Source organism: Acomys minous, assembly GCF_964271855.1.
Source record: "Acomys minous genome assembly, chromosome: 15".
Lineage (NCBI taxonomy): Eukaryota > Metazoa > Chordata > Mammalia > Rodentia > Muridae > Acomys > Acomys minous.
In genome coordinates this window covers 56,339,958-56,364,095 of record NC_140497.1, presented here as the reverse complement: position 1 = coordinate 56,364,095, position 24,138 = coordinate 56,339,958, and the positions used below count along the sequence as shown (strand labels likewise).

General features: G+C 38.2%; 1 protein-coding gene across 1 annotated transcript in view; it reads right to left on the bottom strand.

The window, feature by feature from the left end:
• Positions 1-358: 358 nt before the first annotated feature.
• Positions 359-24,138, bottom strand: part of LOC311585318 (leucine-rich repeat transmembrane protein CCDC168-like) — a 54,271-nt gene continuing 30,491 nt past the window's right edge. Inside the window, 4 exon segments of the mRNA XM_084760390.1 lie at positions 359-4,011; positions 4,231-15,174; positions 15,177-15,214; positions 15,216-18,992. Of these exon segments, the coding sequence (XP_084616516.1) occupies positions 413-4,011; positions 4,231-15,174; positions 15,177-15,214; positions 15,216-18,992 (18,358 nt within the window). The 3' untranslated portion in view covers positions 359-412.

The window sequence follows — 24,138 nt, the reverse complement described above, 5'->3', positions numbered from 1 at the left end:
GTTTTGTGCTCTTTGGCAGTGTGGATCTCCTAATACTATCTCAAACAGCTTCTCAGCTGCCTATTCTGTATGTTGTCCACAACTGACTATTCCTCCCACTCACCTTTCAGCCACGAGGGTAGGGTGGGAAAAGGGCTCCTGGTGTGTGAACCTCTCTCCTTAGGACTATGAGGAAGCAGCATCAACTGAAAAAAGAGCTCTTACCTGGCAGGATAAAACAGAGCTATGCCTTGCTCCTAGCCTCCAGGAACAACTGCATGTATCTACCAAGACCTAAAACACGTGAGCTGAGTAAGGACATACCAATGCTCAAGAAAACATGGCTGGTCTACTATTTTATTTTCATAGAATATCACAGGAGCAAGCAGTTTTTCAATTCAGGAGAATCCATGTGCAGTTGATATCAATCATATCAGATTTTACTAAAGGCTGCAAGTGATCCCAAAACCTTTTTGAATGAATTCCATAGATTCCAAGAATTTGAAATCTTTGCCACTTGAGGAATTTTGAACTTTCTCTTCTGTAAGATTTTTTGGGGAATAACCCAGCGAATGGTTTGGGGGATAATATCCATTGAATCTGCTGGTACACAGGCATAAAAAAAAGGCTGGTTTTCCCTTCTTTCTGAATAGAATTTGATATTCTGCCAATGAGCATTTGGCTCTTGTGGGTCTGGCTCTTTTGATTTATAATGATATAGTCTCTTCTTCCATGATAGTTTTTCCTCACCATGTGAGTGACTGCAATCTGAATCCCAGTAGACATTGGACTTTCTCCATAAATAAAATTTACCCTCCCTTCTTTCTTTGGGTTGTGAGTACATGTGATACTTGTCATGTTTTTTTGTGAGATTCAATTTAGTATTGGATTCTGTTGTTGAGGAGGTTAAAGAGTAGCTTGTTCTGTTCCACCTGGTCATAGTCCAATGCTTCCCTTCACTGAACATTTTGGAAGATGATGTAGATTCAGTTTCAATACTATTGGATGAACTGTGAGACCATGAGTCAGAAGGCTGCATTTTGGAGTTTGACCTACATTTCCTGCTATTTTGAAACTGATAGCAATGGGGTGTATGTTTTCTATAGATTCTAGTATGATTGTCACTTGGATACTTATGGTAAAATGGTTTCAAATGCCTTGCTTCATTGACTTTGTGGATATATGCCAATGGAACATCTTTGGGTTCCTCAAACGCAAACGCCTGTGTTAAATGAAAATTGCTTTGTATAAGCACACTATGGTCGCTGCCAGTTTCTTCAGGAGCTGGATATTCCACTTCAGTTGAAGTCTCAGTGTTTAGAGGGACATCAGTCCAGTCGTCCGAAGATGAGTGTGAATCAGCTAAATCAGCAGTATTTTGCTGAGTTCCTGGAACAGAATGTTTGTATGAATTGGTTTCTTGTAACCATATATAACTTTGCTTATCATTTCCTGGTGTTATCTGTATGTTTAAATCCGAAAGAATTCTATCATTCTGTTCTGTACCTTGTAGACCAGAGTAAAAGGCATGTACGTAAGTAGGTTCCTGGAATTTTCTGGAGGGTAATGAGCTTTCTTGTGTATTTTCCTTTGGGAAAGATACACGTTCTTTGTCAAAGGAAAGAGTAGTACTTTCCTTACTAGCTTCAACTTTTATACATTTTGAGCTGGAATCAGTGCTTAACTTGGAAGTGTGTTTGGTAACTGCATTTGGCTTAGAGACCACAGTGAAAGGAGGTTTAGGGAGTGAGTGGAGGTATTTGTATTGCAAATCACAGTCAATGTCAGAAAAAGATTTTTCATCAAAAAGTACTAAAACTCTGTTTGTTCGTTTTGGTCCTTGTGGTGCAGAATGGATACACTTAAATATGGGTTTTGATTTTTCCTGGGCATAGGCCCTTGAATAAGATTGTTCTGCAATTCTGGGAAGGCCCATTGTTTGTATCTCCAGTCTTTTTGTACAAAGGTGCACAAGAAGGCCATCTTTTTCTTTCTCTGACAACTTGTGAAGAATGTGCCTCAACGGGAGATTATTCAAAGTTGCTAATGAAGTTAAGGTTTCTTGCTTTTTGATGCCCCTTGGTTCTGTCATGACCGTCTTGCTGCTACTTGAAACATTAGTTGTTGATGTCTTCACCAAGCTGAGAAGAGGAAAATCTCTTTGGTAACTGTTTTTTAACTTACTATGTATAGTATCAACTTTTGGAGAACTAAAATCTATTTTTGTATCTTTTAGAAAAAGCCTGCAATTGGAATCTTCCGAAATAGCCCTTTGAGGGTGAGAGTTATAGTTCTGTAAGGATATGTTCACTATCTCTGGTTTCTGGTTTAGTTTTATGTCAAGTGCTTTAGAAATTAAATGCGTAGAAAGCTTATTTTTTAATTCTGGAGTTAGCTGTTTTAAAAGAGGTGTGTGTAGCAATGTGGCATGTATTTTTGATGATGTGTTTGGACTCTCCAGCAAAGGAGATACCTTTGCATCATCAGACTTGTAGGTTCCTACTTGCTTCAGTATTTCAGAAAGAACTTGGTTTGGGATCTTATTTTCAACAGGATCTTCAAAAATACGTTTAAGTGCTTTATAAATGGGAAACAATGTTTCTGCAAGTGATGTGTTTTCATTATCTTTATCTTGAAGTGTTGTGGGCACAGTTACTGAAGCAGCTTCCTCTGTCTTGGAAAGCAAGGGACATTCTCCCATATTATCAAATAGTGCGGTCCCAGACAGTGGCTGTAGACTTGGAGATGAAACACTTGTACTCACAGCTCCTCTCAAATGAGTTTCTGTAGTGTCCTTTAGGTCTTCACATTTACATAGGTACTCTGGGGGCATTAGAGTGTCTTTTCGTATTTCTTCTTTCTCAGTGGTATTCATGTCAAGTTCATATATGACATTTAAGTCATCGTTTCCTGAATCAACCCCTTCTCTTGTTTGTATACATAAATTCTCTTCTATTTCACATTCAGGGTTTACATCAGGAAGTTTCTGCATTTCTGGATCATTCACCACAAAGGGCTGAGATTCCTGCAGCAATGGGATTGGAAAATTCAGTTCTTTTACAATTGTTACAATGTCCTTAGTTTTTCTAGCATCTGGTGACTTCTCTTGGAATTTAGAATGACAGATTCCCTTTTCCCTACTTGGGTTTGGTTTTGAGTTAACTGTTCCTTCATTGTGAGGTGGGCTCATCGTGGAAACATAAATACTTCTGATAATGACTTCTGGGGAGACATCTTTACTACTTGGAGCCATGGTTTTTGGTTTGTTGAAGCCGTGTTCTAACTTGTTCTCACTGCTTGAACAACCACATCTTATGATACTAAGTATCTTTGTAATGGGGTGCTCTGAGATTCTCATAGTTGATTGTTTGGGTTTCAGGTTTGTTACTATGAATCCACTTTCCTGGCTTTTAGGATAAATAGGAATATAGGCATACAATGAATCAAGAATGTTTGTTTGAAGCAATTTTTGTCCTTGAAAGTTATGCTTTGTAGTAGATAACTCTAGTTTCTTTTTAAGCTTTTCCTGGGCTAGGTAGTTGTTCGCTGTGGGAGTGACTATCTGAGTCTTGGTCTGAGATTCCTCTGTTGTTGGAGGAAGAACATGGCTTGTAGTGCTGCTGATATTCTCCCTGGATTTATTTTTCAGATTGACAGTATAGCTCTTCTGCTCTTCTCTTTTGTCATCTTCTAGGTGTCTGCTTCTATCTGTTTTTAACTTCCCTTCTCTCTGACTCACAGTACTATTGTTCATTATTTGTTTTTTATGTTTCAATTTTACATGGGAGATTATGTTAGTTTCATTCTTTTTTTCCAGATGTCTAAATTTCAGTAGAGTGTCATGCGACTTCTGAGACAATGCTTTATCATGCTGTTTTTGTTCTGGAGCAAATAGTGAAAGGCCTTTCCTTCCTGTGGCATTAAACTCTGTAGTACTCATGTGTACCCCTGACTGTATTTGTGAACTGATATTGACTACCGGTTTCTTGTCCACATCTGTTTGTAAAGGTGTCCTCTGATTTCTGCTGTTAACTAGAACATTAAGAAAAGGAAAGGATTCTGGCTTTATCTGCTGTCTACTTTCAAATGGAAACATGACTTGCTCTTTCATGATCACATTTTGTTCTTTCTTATCTTGAGACTTACTCAAATGTACAATGCTTAGTTTGTCAAGCAATATATTTTCTAAAGTTAGCACTTTGCTTATTGTAGCATTACTCTGTCTATCTTTCTTTGGCTTATCAGACTTACCTGAACCAATTTCCTGTTCTCTCTCTGTCACAGATCTTTTTGAATATACAAGGGTATCATGTGTGATCAGTGTTTTCTTGAGTGATTTCTTTGGTACAGAAACTGAAAACTTGGGTCTTGCTTTATTATTTAAATTATCCTTGACTTCACTTTCCTTCTTCCAATCTCCAATTTTTGCTAACGGTTCTTTCTCACATTTTTCTGGCTGAACCTTTTGCCCTTTGATGGACATGGCCAACATTTTTTCCCTTTTTATGGTACCTAATCTTGTGAGATCAAATTTATGATTTGGGAAAGCTGACTCACATTCTGATTCTACTTGTGGATGTTCACTTATTTGTTGGGCAGTGGTCACGTACTTTGACTTCTGTGGCTTGCCTTGTTTCAGTAGCACATCGTGTTCTGTCGCTTTAACAATACAGTTGCTATCAGCCTCAGCAGGCTCTCTGGTTGCTGTTTCCTGAGCATATTCTGGTTCCTGGAAATTTTCCTGTGAATATCTAGAAGCTGTTGATGGTATGGACATGAAAGTCTGTGTTGTGGCCACAGCCAGTTCACTTTTATCTTTGTATACTTTTTCCTCCAGAACCTTCATATTCAGGACAAGCTCCTTTAAATTAAGAAGATGTAAATTTTGTGAAGCCTTTGCCCCTTTGCAATGCACCTCAGTTGTCAAGTCTACTGTTTTTCCTACCTGTTTTGTATATTGTTTTCCTTTTCTGACATGACCACACATGTCATCTTTGTCTGTCCTTTTTTCTGCATCTGATAATGCTGGAACCATTTGTGGGAGTAGGGAAGATCGTTTACTCTCTAGTCTTTCTTCATCTACTTGTACAGACTTACACGTGGTAACATTGGCGGGAGAAGGCTGAGGAGTATACATATTTGTTAAAATTCGAGGCTTACTTTTGTTGTCATCATGTTTCTTTGGTTTGGGTGCTTTAATATGTATATGTAGTTCTGTTCTGTGGAGCTTCTGGGACAGAGGTGATTTTCGTGATTTCAAAGTTATATCTGTGCCTCTCCTATCTATTATCTCTTTTCTATATGTCTTGTCTCTCTGAGATGCCGGTTGTTTTATAACATCTTTCATGGTATCACCAACAATGGCCTCTTTAGGTACAGCTTCTTCTTCAGCTGATATTCTCTGCAAAGCATCGTTTCTACATCTCCGTTCTGTGAATTCTGTTTTCTCATACAGTTTTATATGAGTCATATCTGGTAATGAAGGAGATTTAGTCAAAACCAAGCATTGTTTATCTTTAAGTTTCTGCACCTTTGTTTCTTGATACTTGTGAGTTGTTAGGATTTTTGTTATTTGCGTTCCAGCTTCTTTTTCTTCTGACATATGTTGTTTTTCATTTTGCAGATTAACTGAAGTATCTCTGGTAATTGACTGTATGTAAATACCTCCTTCAGAATCAGTTGACTTCTGTAAGTGTCCCATGGAAGCAGAGGACCCTGTTAACACTGGTGCACACACTTCCTCGATTCCAGTATTCACAGTAAGGATAGGTTGGGAAGACATAGCAGTGCTTATCTTAGTTAATTTCCTAGTTAATGCTACACCCAGCTCACTTCCATCTTCTTTCACCTTCCCCCCTTGCTCTCTAGTTTTCCACTGAAGGGCACTTAAATTCTTCATAGATAAAGCAGATGATTTTTTGGTCGTCAAATATATATTCTCGGGATGCACTATACGGTTTACACCCACATGCTTTTCTTTACCTAAGTTTTCTTTCTGTGGCACATGTTCTTTCAGTAATTTTGTCTCACCGCAAACTTCTCTATCAGCCATCTGTGCACCTGAAAATTTCTTGAGTTGCAATTGTGATACAGACAATTCTATAATTGTATTTGTCAGACCCATAAGTTTTTCTTCCTGGGCTTTTCTCTGCAGCTCTTTGATAGTGAGCATATGTGATGGTGGTAATTTCTTTACCTTTTCATCTACTGATTTGGGCATCATTTTGTCTCTCATTTCTCCTAGTATATCTTTCTCTTTACTTACCCCAGTGTCTGACTTCAGGAAAGATGGAGAAGGCAAGAAAGCAGTTTCCTTTAGAACCATCATTTGTTCACTTTTGCCTTGCTCAACATCTTTTCTTTGCTCTTTAATATTAAAAGGTGTTATCATTCCATCATTCAAATGTGCAGGTTTGGATATTCTTGCTCTCAGAGTTATTCTGTCTTTGCCACCTGTTACATTGCCCTTTGCCTCTTTATATAATTCTTGTTGGTTGGCTTGAATTACATTAGGTAGCATAATGCCTTCATTTGAACCTACACGTATGAGGTCTCCTGTACATGTTGTCATAAAAAACTCATCCTGTAGAGGAGACAGTCCATTGTGAGCTACAGAAGGCATGCAAGTATCATTCTTCGTTGCAAACATTTTAGACTGTCTTGCCTTTTTTTGTTTCTGTCCTATCTTTTCTTCATTGTTCCTCTGGGGAGTCTTCCTCTTCCTTGAAATATTGTGCCCATTGACACTAAACACATGAGAAAGTCTAGATATCTTTGCTCTTAAAACTATGTCACTGGAGTATGTCGAACCATCTATGGCTGAGGTTTCTGCGTCTTCTTGCACTGGATACTGTTTTCTCTTTTTTGCACATTTAGCAATTTGCTTTGTGGATGCTACTTGCCCTAAAGGCAATGGTGCAGAAACATCACTTTTTGTTGCAATCACATTATGGTGTCTTGCCCTTTTTTGTTTATGTCTTGTTTTTTCATGATGACTCCACCTATGAGTCTTTTTCTTGCTCAGGGCACTGTATTCACTGACACTGGACATATGAGGAGGTGCAGATATCTTTGTCTTGAAAGTTGGGGCACCGGAGTGTGTCAAACTATCAATGGCTGAGGTTTGTACTTCCTCTTCTTCCCATGTTGGATGTAGTTTTCTTTTTTTTGAATAGTTATCAATGGCCTTTGTTGATCCTACTTGCTCTATAGGCAATGTTTTTTGTAGCACAGCATATGGCACATGCCTTTGCATTATTTCTGTTTCAACTTCCTTTGTTATGCCTAATTTAGAGATATCTGAAGATATGATGACAGGATATGCTTCTCTCCGAAGCATCACTTTTTCCTTACTGCCTTCTTGCTTCATTTTACTTTGCTCTTCGAGATTCACTTTAAATCTCTTTATTTTGGGTACACATGAAGGGGATGCTTTCTTTATGTTCACATGTTTGGCTTTGGAATTTTTTTTGATTCTCTCAAATGTATTCACTCCATCTTCTTTATATAACATGCATCTAGATATTTTGGAATCACTTATGACATAATTAAAAGAAAATGATGTACAATTTAATTTTTCTACATCTGAAGATTCCACACTCTGTGAGTATGGAGAGAAGGATCCTGTTTCTAGCCATGTTGCTTCCTTGGCTTTGATTTTTGTGTCTAGCTTACTGTAAAGTAAAGATGCAATGGTCAAACTTTCACCTAGTTTGCGTTTTCTTTCCTGTACATGTCTCAAGTTTTCATGTACATTTGTCTGTTCATCTGTTGTGTTTGGGCCACAATGCTCAGTGATACTGCATACATGTGAAAGTGGTAACTGATTTTTGTTGGAACCTGTGTCTTTGGGATGCATTACATCTTTTGTATCCATAATTTTTTTTCTACCCATCCATGTCTGTGACTCACATTGTTTCTCTGTTTTTACATTTGACTTATCATCATCCGCAGATGACTTTGTAAGTCCAAACTTTCCTGTTTCAAGCAACTTCTCGATTTGTTGTTTTTGTGAATGTACTAATTGTATGATTTCTTTAGTGCCTTCTTCTCTTTTTATTCGGATGTCTAATTCATGGGAAGACTTTGAAGGAAAATATTCAGGAGCTACTTTCCCTTTGCTTTTCCTTTTTTGGTCTGCTTTTCTTGGCTCTATACTGTTGATATTCATGTTCCCTTGAGTGTCAGATGTATGGCTCCATTTATTTTTCTCTCCATCTTCTGGATATCTTTTCTCTTGCCCTTGACCATATCTGCCTCCTTCTCCCTGCTCCGTCTCCTCCAGATCCAAGTTCTTTTTATCTTTATTACTTTGACAGAATTTCCCTCGTTTTGATTTTTCTTTCAGACGTATATATTTTTCTGTTTTTGTACTCTCCTCTTCTTTCTGGACTGCATATTCTACGGAATGTTTTACACTGTTCAAGACAGGTTCAAAGGTAGACTTTTTATAAATTATTTCTCCTATACCTGATGGTTCTTGGAGCTTTGAGTGATGACTAAAAGATTGGGTTCTTATTTGCATAGTTTCCTCTCCATTTATTCTTTTCTCCATTTCAGAGTAAGAAGGAGAATATATGGAAGATTTGTTCCAATTTTTAATTTGTTTATCTCTCTGTATCTTTTTTACCCTTTCTTCAACATTAAATAGTAACTCCTGTGATGCTGAAGACTGTTTCTGTCTCCTGGAATCCATCACTTCCTTGGAAGCTGTCTGCAATCTGTCTTTCAGTGGTATATGTTTTGCTTTTCCAATACTGCTTAAAATACCATCAGTTTCTTCCTGGCACATTCCTATTGTACGTGAGAATTCTAACATTGCTGGAGATCTAAGGCAGAACTTGGTTATTCCTTGTAAGTATGCCTCCATTATTTTAGGATCCCATTCCTGATAAGGTGAGGAAGGAACTGAATCCCGAGGTTTATTCTGAACTACATTTAGATTAGTTTTGTTGCCCTGAATATTTTTTTGTATTTTATTGTTCCACCATGGTTCCTTTTCATTTAACATATATTTAAAAGATGGTCTCTTCCTCTTTTGAGTGATATGTATGAGGCCTAGTATATCTTTCAAATCTAGTATATTATTCCTACATTCTTTCCTTTGTGGAAGACATTTTAATTCTATTAAATTGCCTACATTTTCTCTATTAAATGCCCCTGAAAATGGTACTTTTCTGCCTTTCAGTGAGAGTAGGGGATTTAGTGGTGGAAGGCAGCTCTTTAGTGGTCTTGACTTATCGTTTCCTACTTTTAATCTTGAATTTAAACCGGTATGCGATATAGAAGGTAATGAAATAAAAGATTTTGTTGGTTTCATGTCTGATTTACTTAGTTCTTCTTGTACCCTGCCTTGTTGTTTTGCAGTGTCACACAGTGAAGTTAATCTCTTTCCATGGGATGGATGAGGCAATGATGAGTCCGCTATCTTTAAGGTAATATTAGAGTCTATTATTCCCTTCATCTTCGTTCCTTTTATGCCATTTTTCTCTTTGCTTGATTTATCTTTCTTTTGCTTTACATTACTTGAGCTAAGCACATCAATTTTTCCTTTATCCAATTGAAAGTGAGGTAAAGGGATGGGGGGGTCACATGCTTTGATTGCAGCTGAACCTGGTTTATCCTTTCGATCTTTCATACATACCATTTTCTCTTTTTTGTAATACTGTGGTTTTACCTTATTGCTTGGGTTACAGTAAGTGGAACTACTAAGTGGAAGTTCCAATTTCTTCAAGTTTAAGCATTGTCTTTTAGGGTATATTGTGTCTTTTATACCTCTATGTTCTGTGTTATCATTCTGGTTATCATTTTCATGCAAATGTTGCATGTATAATGAAGGGCACTGTAAGAACATGTTAAGTAGAAACATCACCTCTTGCTTCTTTTCACTTGCTTTATTTGACAGTTCCTTTTTCAGAGCTCTTGGCATAGAGGAACTATCATTTGACACTGGCTTACTTATCTGTACTCCATCAGATGACTGCTTTCTTTTATACAACAAAAGGGATGGGCGTTTTATAGTTTTTTTGCCTGACTCTGAAGGCAACACAGTATCTTGTTCTTTTGTTTGCTCTGGACTAACTGAGGGGAAAATCCACCCTGGTCTACCTTCATACCCAATACTTTGTTGCTCTTTAGATGACAAGTCTATTCCCTTTGTCATGTTGAACACATTGCCTGTCTCTGACAATGCTTCCTTTGTCTGAGGCTCTAATTGTGGCTGGACACAGGAATAGTTTTGAAAGCATAATAAATGGTCCTCCAAATTCTTGGGGGAAAATGGCAGGTGGTGCTGGTTTTGTTCTTTTATCCTTTTTTTCCATTCTCTATTTTCTGTATTTAAAGTTTGATTATCTACTGCTTTTAAAGCTTTCTTTACCTGCAGTGATGTAATCCTATGTGTATCCACCAAAGGGTGAGTGTTAGACACTGGGAAAGCCTCCCATGCGCTCTCTTGGCAATCTGTTCCTCCTTTAGCATGCAAGTTAACTCCTTCTGAATGTGGAGATTGATTTCTTAGAATGTTAACTTCACTTGAAGCTTTTTCTATCTTTGTGTTAATAACTTTTGCATTTAGAGCTGCTTTGGCAGAGATTTGTTTCTGTGTATTTTCAGCCTGAAGTTGTTGTAATACACAAAATAAAAAAAAATCCAGAATTTTTTCTTTATTCTGAGTGAAAATGGCCACTTGTTTTGCCCTCAAGTTTTTGGAAATGTCCACTTTCTTTTTATTTAATTTTAATTTACTGTCAGATGGCTTTGCCTCTTCTTCTCCCTTGAGATCCATTTTGGCACCTACATCATTGTAACCACTGTCTTTTCTCGCTGTCCTCAAGCCTGGTGTGAAGTGGAGAAGAGCCCTCTTGTGGCAAAGTACAGAATTCAGACCAATTCTAGCCCTGTGACCTGACTTTGTATAGTCTTTCTGAGCTGTGCCTATCTTATGGAGGTCATGTAGATCTGTGCAAAGAAATGCCTGTGCTTTGGAACCTAGTTCTGTGTCAGTTTTCCTTAATCCTTCTCTTCCAGACAGATGGGAAATATTTTTTATGCTATGATACATTCCCACTTCCTTAGGTACCTTAGTATTTTCCAAGTCAAAGGACTCCCTAACTGGGCAAGCAACGGGTCCCAAGCTTACCCTGGAAGTACTTTCTTGTTTAAGAAGTTCTTGCATCTTGAATGTCTTTTTCTGGAAAGTATCCAGCTCCATGAAGTATGCACCACGTCCTTTGGAACTCGAAGTATTCATTTTCATGGGTCCTCCTCCTCTGAGTGGAACTGAAAATGCATGTTTGATGGAGTCTTTAACAACTCCTTGCTTTATTCTTTGTGCAGTGGAGAATTCAAATTCTGTACCTGCTCTGTGCCTTTGGGCCTCAATCCTACTGTAATCAGTTTCTCCAGTGTCTGGAAACATGGCATGGTATGCTTCTTTTTCCAAATGGCCATGGACATTGATATATCTCAGATCCTCTACCTGCTGGCCAGTCATTAACTGATCCTTATTTTGTGAGATAATATCTAGTAAAACAATTTGATGTTCTTTTTGCTTTATAGTATGTTTTGTTGATTTTCTGATAGTGCTTGATATTGAACTATCAAGAGGCTGCACAGATAACAGTTTAGTTTCATTCATTTTCTTCATACTTATCTGTGGAGGAATATATGGTCTTTGTGGTGTGTCTTTCTTCTTGTTTACTTCCATAAGGTTTTTTACTTTAGATACAATATAGCCAGAAGCACAAAAACCCTTCCAAAGTAAATTTTCCACAATTTTCACTTGGAGCAGCTCCTTCTGTGTCTTAATGCTATGTCTTAGCTCCTTTCTGTAGCTATGGGTTATAGACACAGTAATGTTAAGCAACCTTCCAGAAGTTGTCTTCCTCACCTTCATTTTCATTCTTTTGTGATACAGGATACTTTGTGTGAAAGATGTTCTTCTGTTTATAAGCTTATATGTATAAACGTAGTCTAGACTGATCCCTTGTACACACTTTTGCTGTCTCCGCAGTGTGGCCACACTTTTTGGCTCTGCCCCATATCTTTGCCTGAACATACCATTCTTCTTTATTGTGTTGCTAAATTGTGCTCTCATATTTATGTCTTCTGTTATTTCAATTTTTTGACCCCCTCTACTTTTTTTCCTTCTCTTTTCCTGTTCTTTAATAAGCAAGAGTAGTTTTTCAATACTTCTTGGCATGTAACCCATTTCTGAAATATATTCTTTATTTGAGAGTTTCTTCAGCTGTTGAGTTGAATTCTTTAAGTTTTTCTCATATGTTTTCATGTCTTCTTTTGGATCTTCAGTATGGGACTGATGTGTTTCAGGAGAGGAAATAGACCCCAGGAGAGAATCTGTAAAAAGACTTTGTTGCTGTACTGTAAGCCCGGGAATAAGCAATGATTCCTTTGAATCTAATGGCTTATCCATTACTTGCAGTCCCTTTATCTTCTGTGGACCTAATGGTTTGATGTCTTGTTTTGTTATGAGTTCATTTGTCATTCTGAAATGAGATTTTTTTTTCATAGGCTGGAGAACCATTCCTGGTATCCACATCCCTTGCTTCAGGGGAAGTTCCTCTTGTAGACTGTCTTGTGGGTCATGGTAGACATTTGCTCCTCCTTTAGTTCTTGAGGTATCTAGCCCAGGGTTATTAGTTTCTTCTTCCTGGGATGTTAACTCAGAGTACATCTTTCTTTGTAAATCTTCTAGTTTACATTGTTGCATACATTGCTGGTGAAGGTCCTTGAAAGTGCAGTGGTCATGCCCTCCTTTAACATTTTCTTCTAGCTCTCTAGGTGCATCATTGCATCCTGACCATGCAGCTTGCTTTGGGCTAGATGGTTTCTCCAGAACTACCTGGGGAAGAGTGTTTTCTTTCTCTATCATCTTGCTTCTCTCCAGTTTTACTCTGGTAAGCTTTTGAACTGGGGATGTAAAGCACCCTAAGTCAAAATTAGCTTCTATCACTAGGTTTTGTACATTTTTTCTCAGCTCCAATTTGTTCTGGTGCTGCAGGCTGTGTCTCAGTTTTCTCTCATTGCTTCTGTCCCCATGTCCAAGATGTAGAGAAAATGGTACGGAGTCAATCTGAGATTCCTCTGTATTTAGAAGTGGAGACATTACACCTACCATGCTGCTTTGAAGGTTATTCATATTGACTAGCTGTGCTTGCTCATGATATAGAGCTCTCTCTAATTCTGGCCGTGTTGCTGAATTAGTCAGTTGTAAAACAGGTTGTACAGAATTAGGCCTTGCAAATTTGTTCTGGGAACTAAAACGGAAATCTTGGGAAATCAATGAGTCCTCTTCATCACCTTGATCTTTTACGTGTTTGGTGCCATTTGACGTAGTGTCCTTGTTGGTGTAGTGTGTACTGCAAGCTCTTTCTTCATGTACTGACTGGCCATAAAGCTCACTACTAAATCCCATTGCGCACACTGTATCTTTATCTTTTATTCCATTACTTGTGTTAACATCAAGAGACATGGGCATATGAGAAAAGAAGGTGCCATTTAAAGATGAATGTGACAAGGCTTTACTTTGCTTTGGTGTTCCAAATCCTGAGGTAATAAGTGTCTGACAGATTGCTGACTTACTTGCTTTAACAGTAAGATAGTTAGTACTCATTTCACCTCCATTTTCCATGAGTTTTAAATTCTCTCTCTCTTTAGATATAGATGTGGAGAAAGCCAAAGATATTGGTGCTTCCAATTCCTGGGTTAACAATCTTTTATTTTTCTCTGCTGTTGGGTCTTTCAATTTGATTCCATTAAGATTATCAGGTAAGACACAAGAATTTATTAATAATTCAGAAATCTGTGATTTCAAGTTTTTTAGAAGTAGGTTTTTTCTATGATTACCTTGTGCAATAGTCAATACCTTTGAAACAGAAGCTTTTCTTCCTTTCATAGTTACACAAGTTGAACACATTTTACCTTGTAAAGCTTTGTTTATAGACACCGTGCCCTGCCTTTTAGATCTTGGTACACTAGGGGTTGAGATAGTCAAAGACTCTGGGATGGTTACTTGTAGATCATTTTTGAGCTTTTCTTTTTCCAATCTATCCCAACTATTCAGTTCCTGTGCATGAATCTCATCAGCTGGGCTGTCATATTTTGTTCTGTCAGTCTTAGTTTTATCTATTTGTGGTTCTCCTGATTTTAGGGGAACAAGCTTTGAACCTGATGTATACGTGTCATACTCTCTTTGAGTTGTATCTGCTGACTGATTCTGCTGTGTCAGATCTTGTTCCTCAATGAACAGAATGTTCCTCCTTCTTTGTTTTGCTAATTTTTGAGATGTTAAATCCCTGCTTTGATGTGAACAAAATATAAAATGCTGGCTATTCTGTGGGAGTGACTTTAATAGTGTGTCATTACCATTATTTTCCTTTTCTTCTTTATCCCGAATATAAATTTCTTTGAAGGCATCTGAAGCAAACTTCTCTTCATGATACACTATCTCTGGCTTCATTTGTGTAGAATGGGGTGTTTTTTCCTTTGGTGAGTGTTTTCCTGTTGCTATTTTGCTGTTCATCTTCACATCCAGTGGAGCATTTGACAAAGAGAAAGTTTCATTTGCAACTTTTTTCTCCTGATTCATGCCTTTCATTTTGATCAAGTCACATTTCATTTCCCCACAATAATTTGGATTAGAGTATGAGACTAATAGTTCCTTTTCTTCCTTTTCACTGTCTTCAGCCTGTTTCTTGTGTTGTCTTTCATTAGATAGATCACATTTTCTTCCAGATAATGCATTGTCCTTGACTTCCCCAAACTTTAGAGGGAACACGCTGAAACAGCCCTCTAGAATTTCTAATTGAAATTCACCTGGGATAGGACATGTTGTGGAACATGAAATTGTTTCTGTAGGTGTTTGTGGTTGTAGCTGAGTGGTTGTTATCCCTAGTGGGTTCAGTTGTTTGTCCGATCTAACAAGGTCATGGTCTTTTTCTTGATACATATCAAATATATGGCCAGGGCTATTTCCTCGTTTCTCTTTTCTTCCCTTTTTATACTTCTTCATTCTAGAGAAAGTACTTGCATCAGCAGAACCTGAACAGTGTGTATTTCTTCCTTTTGATGAATTCTCTTGCATTAGTTGCATATAACCAAGTCTTCTTAGTCTCTGTTTATCTGTCCATGGTTTTGAATTTCTAGTGTGTTTTGGACAGATACCTGCTATGTTACCCTTTGCTGTGAATCTTTCACTTCTTTGTTGCATCTTATGTGGCATCACTGTCTGTGATGGTATTTCCCTCATTGCTCTTTGTCTCTGACTTACTGGTGTCTGCTTCTTTGATCTTGGTGCTGTTTTCTTCCTTTTCAGTCTAGAAACAAAGGATTTTGTAACAGAATCAGAAGACTGCAGGAATGTCACCTGCAGATTTGTTGATGTCTCTGAGTCTTTTTCTACAGGATATGAATCTAGTTCTCTTTCAGAGTTTTTATCAAATTCTAAGTCATCATCTGTCAGGTTTGTAAATTCACCAGGTGAAAAGTTCCCTGTTTCAGGAGATAAAATTTTAGGAACCACAGGGAAGTTTATGTCATTTTCTGTTTTGGTAGCTTTCTGTAATCCTTTAGATATTATGGGATCCATTTGTAGGCTGGCCTCCAAAGTGCTTTGCAGGGAATCTTTTTTGCACTTTACACTCTGACTGTTAACAGGTTGTTCTTGATGTAAAGACACAGGTGATGGGTCTGGCTCATTGCAGATAGCTTCCTTGCTTTGATCTGCATCAGCCTGCAGGTATCGGCCATGCTGAAGTGCTACCTGTACCAAAGGGATTTGTTTCTCTTCTTGAAGGTTTTTCTCTCTATCATAGAAAGCATTACTTTCAGCAACATAATCAACACATGTTTTCTTTGCTAGTTCTCCTTGCTTTAGTTGAGCGTGACAGAATATTCCCTGCAATCTGCTATGGATAGATAAACAAACAGTGTTTTGACATTCAGATAAAAATGCTTTAACTTGATTTATCTTTTTAAATTTGGCCTTGATGGTGAATTTTGTCTTCTTTTTATTGCCTGTGATACTGAATGTTTTTGAAGCTGGTGGTTTCACACTATTCATATTGAGCTTCACTGTTCTTATATTTGTGAGTTTTCTTTTGCCTTTCTTTTTTTTAGAATAAGTCAAAACAGGCATGCAGTAATGTAAAGACCACAAGAAAGGTTTCTGGGTAAAACCACGAGTTTCCCTTGTATCTTTCCTACTATTTGGAACATTACTCTTTCCTGATTGGCTCAGAAAGTCTCCCACTGTTAACTTTTCTGGTGTTGGAGGACACACCTCTAACCCTACAGAACCTTGGAGCTCTGTTTCTGTAGAGGTGCTGTTCTTCACATTTGCACCCGAAAACGAATCCAGTCTCAGTGAGTCAACTACCTCTTTAACTGCTTCTCCGAAAGGTTCTGCTTGAAGCATTTCTTTCACCATTTTAATCTCCTCCAGTGGATTTTTTGTTCCTGGTGTTTTTTTCCTGACTTTGAAAGGTCTTGTGGCAACTGCACGTAAGTCCTTTTTCAAGTCTTCTCTGCCTTCTGTACTGTGACCATCCAATGTCTTAGTGGGCTTTCCACTAAATGGGACCCCACATTCTGTCGTTTTAATTAAATACTCACCAATGGGCAAGTTCTCTTGCAGTGAAGGTGAGTATATGGGACCGGCAATCTCTTCTCTGTCTGTGGGTTTGTCTGTGCTTTGCTTTAATTTCTCATCCTGCAGTGGACCTATCAGAGGACATGATCTAGTTTTCCATACCTTCTGTGTAGAAATAGTCTGTGACTTTACTTCTTTTTCTTTGCTTTGAATTATTCTATTTTCCAAATGGATCTGTCTCATTTCAAATTGAGCACTTTCTTCCTTTTGCTTTAGACATATAATTGCTCTAAAATCTTCTGCCAGCGGTGGAGCTGTTTCTCTTTTTTCCTTCTCTCTGTCACACTCTTGTGGCTTTCTACCTGTGGAGTTATCAGTATGCTTTACTTCCTTTGTTTCCTTTTCCCCTAGTAGTTTCTCTTGCTTTAGTGCAGAGGGACTACAATTTATTATTTTTGTGTCTGCCTTGGATTCTAAAGTGCTACATAGTTCTGTATCAAAGGGTTCCAAAATGGTAGCCTGCGTGGTCTTTTGAGAGGTATCTGACATCCTTTCATGTTGATGTCTATTTTTTTCATTGTTTCTAGTGTCACATTCCAACTTTTCACTGTCACTTGGTTTACCATATCCTGTAATATTGGTCATTAATGGTTTGTGTTCCTGCAGGTTTGTGCTTCCTGTAGCCACTTGAACATTTATGTCTTTTAGCTCATTTTTCTCATGCTTTGGGGATCCCAGGGAAATAAGTAAATTGATATCTGAAAAGTTGAAAAGGATTTCCATTGAATTTTTAGCTTTCTGCATTTTTTCTTTTGCAAAGCACCTTTGTGTGTTGGCTGTACTGTCTTTTAACTCATCTACCTTCTCTATATGTTGTATTCTCTTCTGTACTTTCATTCTTCTGTTCGATTCTATTTTGGGAAATGAAACCTTTTTCTGAAAAGATTCTGAAAGCTCCTCATGCTTTGGAATGTTCAGGTCAAATGTCTGCTGAACTGAGTCCTCACCAGACTCCTGAATCTCTCCATTTGTTTCGGGTAATGAACAAGGAGCTTCTAGTTCATCAGTGTTGACCATGAATGAGTGTTCTAAGTTTTCAATAACACCCAAGCTTACTCTATTAGTAGAACTTGAATAATTGCTTTTCTTTGCATCTGGTGACCTATTTTGCTCCTGTAGAAAATGTTCATATTTTATTAAGTCTGGAGTGACCTTCAGTAGATGGTTTAAGAAATACTTCTTAACATGGGGAGTGATAAGCTTAGATACAGAAATAAGATGCAAAGCTGTATCTGACTTTATTTTCCTTTGATGTATTATTTTCTTTTTCTTGCATCTTAATTCAATCTTATTTTCTAAAGTGTGACATACTATGATTGGAAATACCTGTGAATACAATATTTTCTTTGCTTTCAGAGATGGAACCTTAAGATTTAGTTTTCTTTCATTGTCTGGTATCTTTCTATTTCTCTGCATTTTAATGGTAGGTGAAAGAGACATTGAGTTTTTACTTAAAGATAGAAAGTCAGCACTCTGGAAAACACTATTTTGCCCTTTGACTAAATAATTATTCTTGTTTGGGTCGTTAAAATAAAGGGAATATTGGGTATCACTGAAATGTCCATCAGACTCGATGTCCTTGGTTAAGTCTTGTGTTTCAACAATACATGGCATGTGAATGAAATGTTGGCTCTTTTCTTTATGATGTATATCTTGGGTCTGGAAGGAGTCTTGTGTGCTGTTAGAAAATGGCACTCTCATAAAATCTAGAGACTGAGCAAATCCAAGCTGGTTGCTGACTGACTCTTTGTGAATGTGAATAAATTGCTGGGTGTGGCTAGTAAACTGTGGTTCAGAAATCATTTCATTCTGAATAACATTTTGGTTCAGGAAAGTATCTTGTGCTTCAGCAGGAGTAACCATTTCTTTAGGATGCTGATTATGAATCAGTGGTTCCTGAGATCTGTGGTGCAGATAATCACCATTCCTTACTAGCATAGCTCTGGGTTTCACAAGGATTTTTCTTCTTATGTTTTCTTCCACATGTTTAATTTGGTTTCTAGAAAGAAGTAAATGCACAGAAGGACATGGTGTCACATCGAGATCCTTATCTCTTGTAAATTTAAAAGAGTTTTCAAAACTAAGATCATCAGGAGGTGCGGTTTTTGTACTGTTTGTTTTCATTATTGAAAATAAATTTTTGGTGGAAAAATGTACTGTTTGATATTCTCTTTCCGATTCTATTCTGTGGCTTATGAAATTTTTCTTTACGTTCCTGTGAAACATTGACAAAGATGCCCTGGTCCCACCTGAATATGAGTAACTTTCACAAAAACGGCTTCCTTGAAATTCAAAGTCATTGGATGACTGAGTGGCTGTTATTCTTCCTGAAAAGGTTTTAACTCTGGAAATAAGAAAACAGTGCATGTGAGTTGTAACTTAAAATAAAGCTGTTATAGGGTATCCCTCTAGACTTAAGGCAAATCTGTCATAGATGAAGACAAGATTGTTTATAAACACAAAGGTAAAGGTGAAACTACCATCCTTATTGTCAAGGGACTTTAGTTCTTTTAGTACTAATCATTTCCTTTAGTAGAACAACCAGTTACTAATATGCAGAAAAACATTTACTTAATCCCAGAACTAAGGAGGCAGAGGAAGGTGAATCTCTGAGTTTGAGGCCAGCCTAGTCTTCAAAGTGAGTCCAGGACAGTCAAGACCACATCTGTTGTGAAAAAACAAACAAAAAAATAAACAAAAAAGAGTAAGTAAATTTCACCGAGGTGCAGTAGCACAAGCCTATAATCTCAGCACTCAGGGATGCAGAGGCAGGGGGATTGCTGTGAGTTTGAGGCCAGTCTGGTCTACAAAGCAAGTCCAGGACTGCCAGGGCTACACAGAGAAACCCTGTCTCAGAAAACAAAAGCAAACAATAACAACAACAAAAAGAAAAAAAAGAGAATTTCTAAGTGTTTTTAATGGCAAAAGCCAAGGGGTGTAGATTATATGTTTTTATAAAGAATATGTTTCTATTCTTTGCATATTTTTATATGGAACAATCTTACGGAATTTAGTAGGCAGGACAATGGAATACTGCATAATATCAAGTGCCATTTTCTACAGATAATTAATCTTGTCAGCTATTGTGAGGAAGAGAAAAACCTACATTTGGTGAAAATGATTCTCAGTAGACTTCTGAGTCAGAGTAATGATTTATAGTAATGAAAAGATAGAAAAGATGTTACAATTTTATTCTATTGTTGAAGGAGAGATAAACCTGTTTTTTATGATCCCAAGTGTGGGATCGGAATGGTCTTGTGAGAGAGCAGGTGACATTAATCCACTAGAAGATCAACCACCTCATGCGGGAGCTTGAAAGATGCCAACTGAAAAGATTCTGTGAACAGATTCTGGGAGAAGATATATAAATGAGCCAAAAACTGGAGGTGGGGCAGTTGGAGAATTCAGATAGTTTTAGCTGTTCATCACTCCACTTAGAGACACTCCTAGAGAGAATTACTTGAGGGAAGGCGTTGAACCTCTGGCTCCTGCTGAGGTTCCGGGTTCTGGTTACTGCAGGTTCTAGCAGAAGAAATCCTGGGGATTACGCCAGGAGAATCGTTCCTTGGAACTGATATCCTTACGGTTTTGTTATTGTGTTTGTTCATCCTCTTTTTCTCTTGTTTTGGTTAGTTGGGTTATAAGTGACATATGCTCGGTTAATAAGTTGTAATAAAAAATACTGGTTAAAAAGGTGAGCTTACATATTATAGATGACTGCTCTGTCTAACAAGTACTCAGACCAGCAACATTAGCATTAGCTTTGTATGATGGTTATTTATTTATATGTCATCTTAGCTGAGCTGTGGAGCCCAGATACATGATCCAATATTACCATAGATATTTCTGAGAGGGTATTTTAGAGATGAGATTAATATTTGAACTAGTAAATTCTAAGGGAACCTGTTCTCCCTAATGTGGGAGAACTCATCCAAAGTCTGCTCCTCCAAAACTACTTCCTTACCACCCTTCTCAGTTACAGGGCTTCCCTTCTCAGTGGTCCATTCCCCGTCCAGAACAACGCATGAATCTGTAAATGTCACCAAACACTGGATACACTATGCTTTTTCTTATTATTCACAATATTGTTTCATTTTAAATTGTAAACTAATTTTTTGCAGTGCTAGGTATTAAAGCCAAGGTCCAGAACATATGAGGTAAGCATTCCCCTGAAGTTTGATTTATGTTAGGTAGTGGTTTAAAAACAACAAATAACAGAATATTATAACGCATCATAATGAAAGTTACATAATCTTTCTTTGTCTCAAAAAGTCCTATCTTAGTTTCACTTTTCACATAAAGCTCTTTGCACCTTCTCTTTTGATGTCTGAATTTCCAGCACCAATATCATCATGCTTTGGAGCCATGGTTAAATGGAGGTTATATAAATATAAGTACAGTAATATGAAACAGTCAATCTGAAACACAGATGGCCACTAAGTTTTGTAGGATAATACAGCATGGACACACTGAAGAAGAGACCTAGCAGAAAGGCATCTGTTTTAGCTACCATTCTAGTGCTGTAAGGGAGATACCATAACCAAGGCAACTTACAAGAGATCATCAAATTGGGGGCTTGCTTAAGTTTCAGAAGGTTAGTCCATGATCATCATGGTTGGGAACACAACACCAGGCAGGCAGGCAGGCACAGCAATAGCTGAGAGCTTTTATATTTGAACCACAGATTCTTGGGGGAGAGAGAGAAAGAGAGAGAGACAGGGGGGGGGGAGATGGTGACTGGGGCTGGTATAGGCTTTTTAAACCTCAAAGCCCATCCACAGTGACATACCTCTTTCAACAAGGACACCTCCTGATCCATCCTAAAAATTCTATCAACTGGGAACCAAACATTCAAATCTCTGAGCCCGTGGGGCCATTCTTATTCAAACTACCATAAAATATTTCATCCTGTTCCTCAGGATGGCATGCAGTTTAAAAGCCATAATTCCTAGGACCCAGTGGGATAACAAAGCAACTAGACTTTAAAATTTAGTAGATTTGAAATATGAAAGAAATTAGACCATCAATCTCCAGATTTATTCTGCACAATCAATCAATCAATCAATCAATCAGCCAATCAATAAGTCATCTCATGGAAAAACAGAAGAGTCCTCAAGGCCGGTCATGGTAGCGCATACCTTTAATGCCGACACCTGGGAGGCTGAGGCACCACAAACCAAGCAAACTAGCATCAATACATAAATGTAATTTTAAAATTTGAAATTCCAAAGTGGGTATGGTGGAATATACCTGTAATGCCAGAACTCAGGAAAGCAGAGGCAGGCAGGATTTCTGTGAGTTTGAGGCAAGCCTAGTCTACAAAACAAGTCCAGGACAGCCAATGCTAAACATAGAGAAACCCTGTCTCATAAAAACAAACAAACCAAAAGTTGAAACTCTAGCTCTAATGTCTCTATCATTAAATTACTCTTAAAGTCTTAGGTTGGTTTAGACATATTCTAAATACTTGTATGCTGAGCAGCAACTATCTTGTAACTACATGTCTTTTTGAGATCAGAATGTTTGTATCCTAACACCAAGTAGAGCCCATTGCATTAATATTTAATAATCATGGGATGGATTTTAGTTAAAACTAAGATAGCAACAAAGATAACAGTAATGTTGGTGTTTAAACCATGGCAGTGAGGTAGTTGGGAGCTGACAAATTCTGAATTACATTCTGAGGCACTTGTAGCAAGCAATAGATGCCACACTTAACATTCTGAATTTCAGAAACCCTGTCAGTTTTACAGCACCTGGTTCGCTGTGGGCTCTTTCCACAGTAGATTTTTTTTCAAACATAATTATAAGAAATCATGGTTATCTCTCTCCTCTGGCCCAGCAAGATGCCCAAAGGAAAGAAGACTTAGCGGAAGAAGGTGGCTCCGGGCCCCCGATACCGTGAAGAAACAGGAGGCCAAAAGGTGGTCAATCCTTTGTTTGAGCAGAGGCCCAAGAACTTTGGCATCGGCCAGGATATCCAGCCCAAAAGAGATCTCACTCACTTCATTAAATGGCCCTGCTACACAATCAATAAATGGGACCTAATGAGGCTGAGAAGCTTCTGTAAGGCAGAAGACACTATCAACAGAAGAAAGTGACAGCCCACAGAATGGGAAAAGATCTTCACCAACCCTACATCTGACAAAGGTCTAATATTCAAAAATACAAAGAAATCAAGAAATTAAACACCACCAAACTCAATAACCCAATTAAGAAATGGGGCTCAGAACTAAACAGAGAATTCTCAACTGAGGACTATCAAATGGCCGAGAAACACTTAAAGAAATGCTCAGTGTCTTTAGTCATCAGAGAAATGCAAATCAAAACGACTCTGAGATTCCATCTTACACCCATCAGAATGGCTAAGATCAAAAACTCAAGTGACAGCACAGCGGGCGAGGATGTGGAGAAAGGAGAACTTTCCTTCATTGCTGGTAGGAATGCAAACTTGTACATCACTTTGGAAATCTATCTGGCACTATCTCAGAAAACTGGGAATAAGGCTTCCTCAAGACCCAGCTATTCCACTCCTTGGAATATACCCAGAAGATGCTCCACCACACAACAGGGACATATGCTCAACCATGTTCTTAACGGCCTTATTCATAATAGCCAGAACCTGGAAGCAACGTAAATGTCCCTCAGTCAAAGAATGGATAAAGAAACTGTGGTACATTTATACTATGAAATACTACTCAGCTAAAAAAAAAAAAAAAAAACCAAGGAAATCCCAGAATTTGTGGGCAACTGGATGGAACTAGAAATGATCATACTGAGTGAATTAACCCAGAAGCAGAAAGACTCACATGGTATATACTCACTTATAATTGGACACTAGCTCAAGAGGCATGTCCCATGAATGTCTTCACTTACCAGGAGAGTGTGATAGTTTTGAGGACATCCTATTGGGACTCTAGGTGAGAGAAGTATGGGAGAATGGGGATATAGAAGGAACCAGAGGGTCATAGAAACCTATAAGAAGAACATCGTGACAGGTGGATCTGTGCCCAGGGGTTCTGCTCAAACTACTGCACCAACCAAGGACAATACTTGCAATGAGCATTGAACCCCTTCTCAGATCTAGCCAATGGACAAGACATGCTCCACAGTTGAGTGGAGAGCAGGGACAGACTCAGACGTGAACTCTGGTGCCCCATATTTGACCACTTCCTGGTGGTGGGTAGGCTACCAAGATGAGACTTGATAGCCTATGACCATATACTGGGGGAGGCGGTCCCCCTCGGTCACAGACATCGGGGAGGGGAATAGGGTAAAAGCGGGAGGGAGGAACGGGAGGATATAAGGATTGGGATAACAATTGAGATATAATCTGAATAAATTAATTAATTAAAAAAAAATAAAAAATGGCCCCACTACGTCAGGCTGCAGCAGTAAGGGGCCATCCTCTATAAGTGGCTCAAAGTACTTCTTGCCATTAATCATTGCACCCAGGCCCGGGACCAGCAAACAGCTCCCCAGTTGCTTAC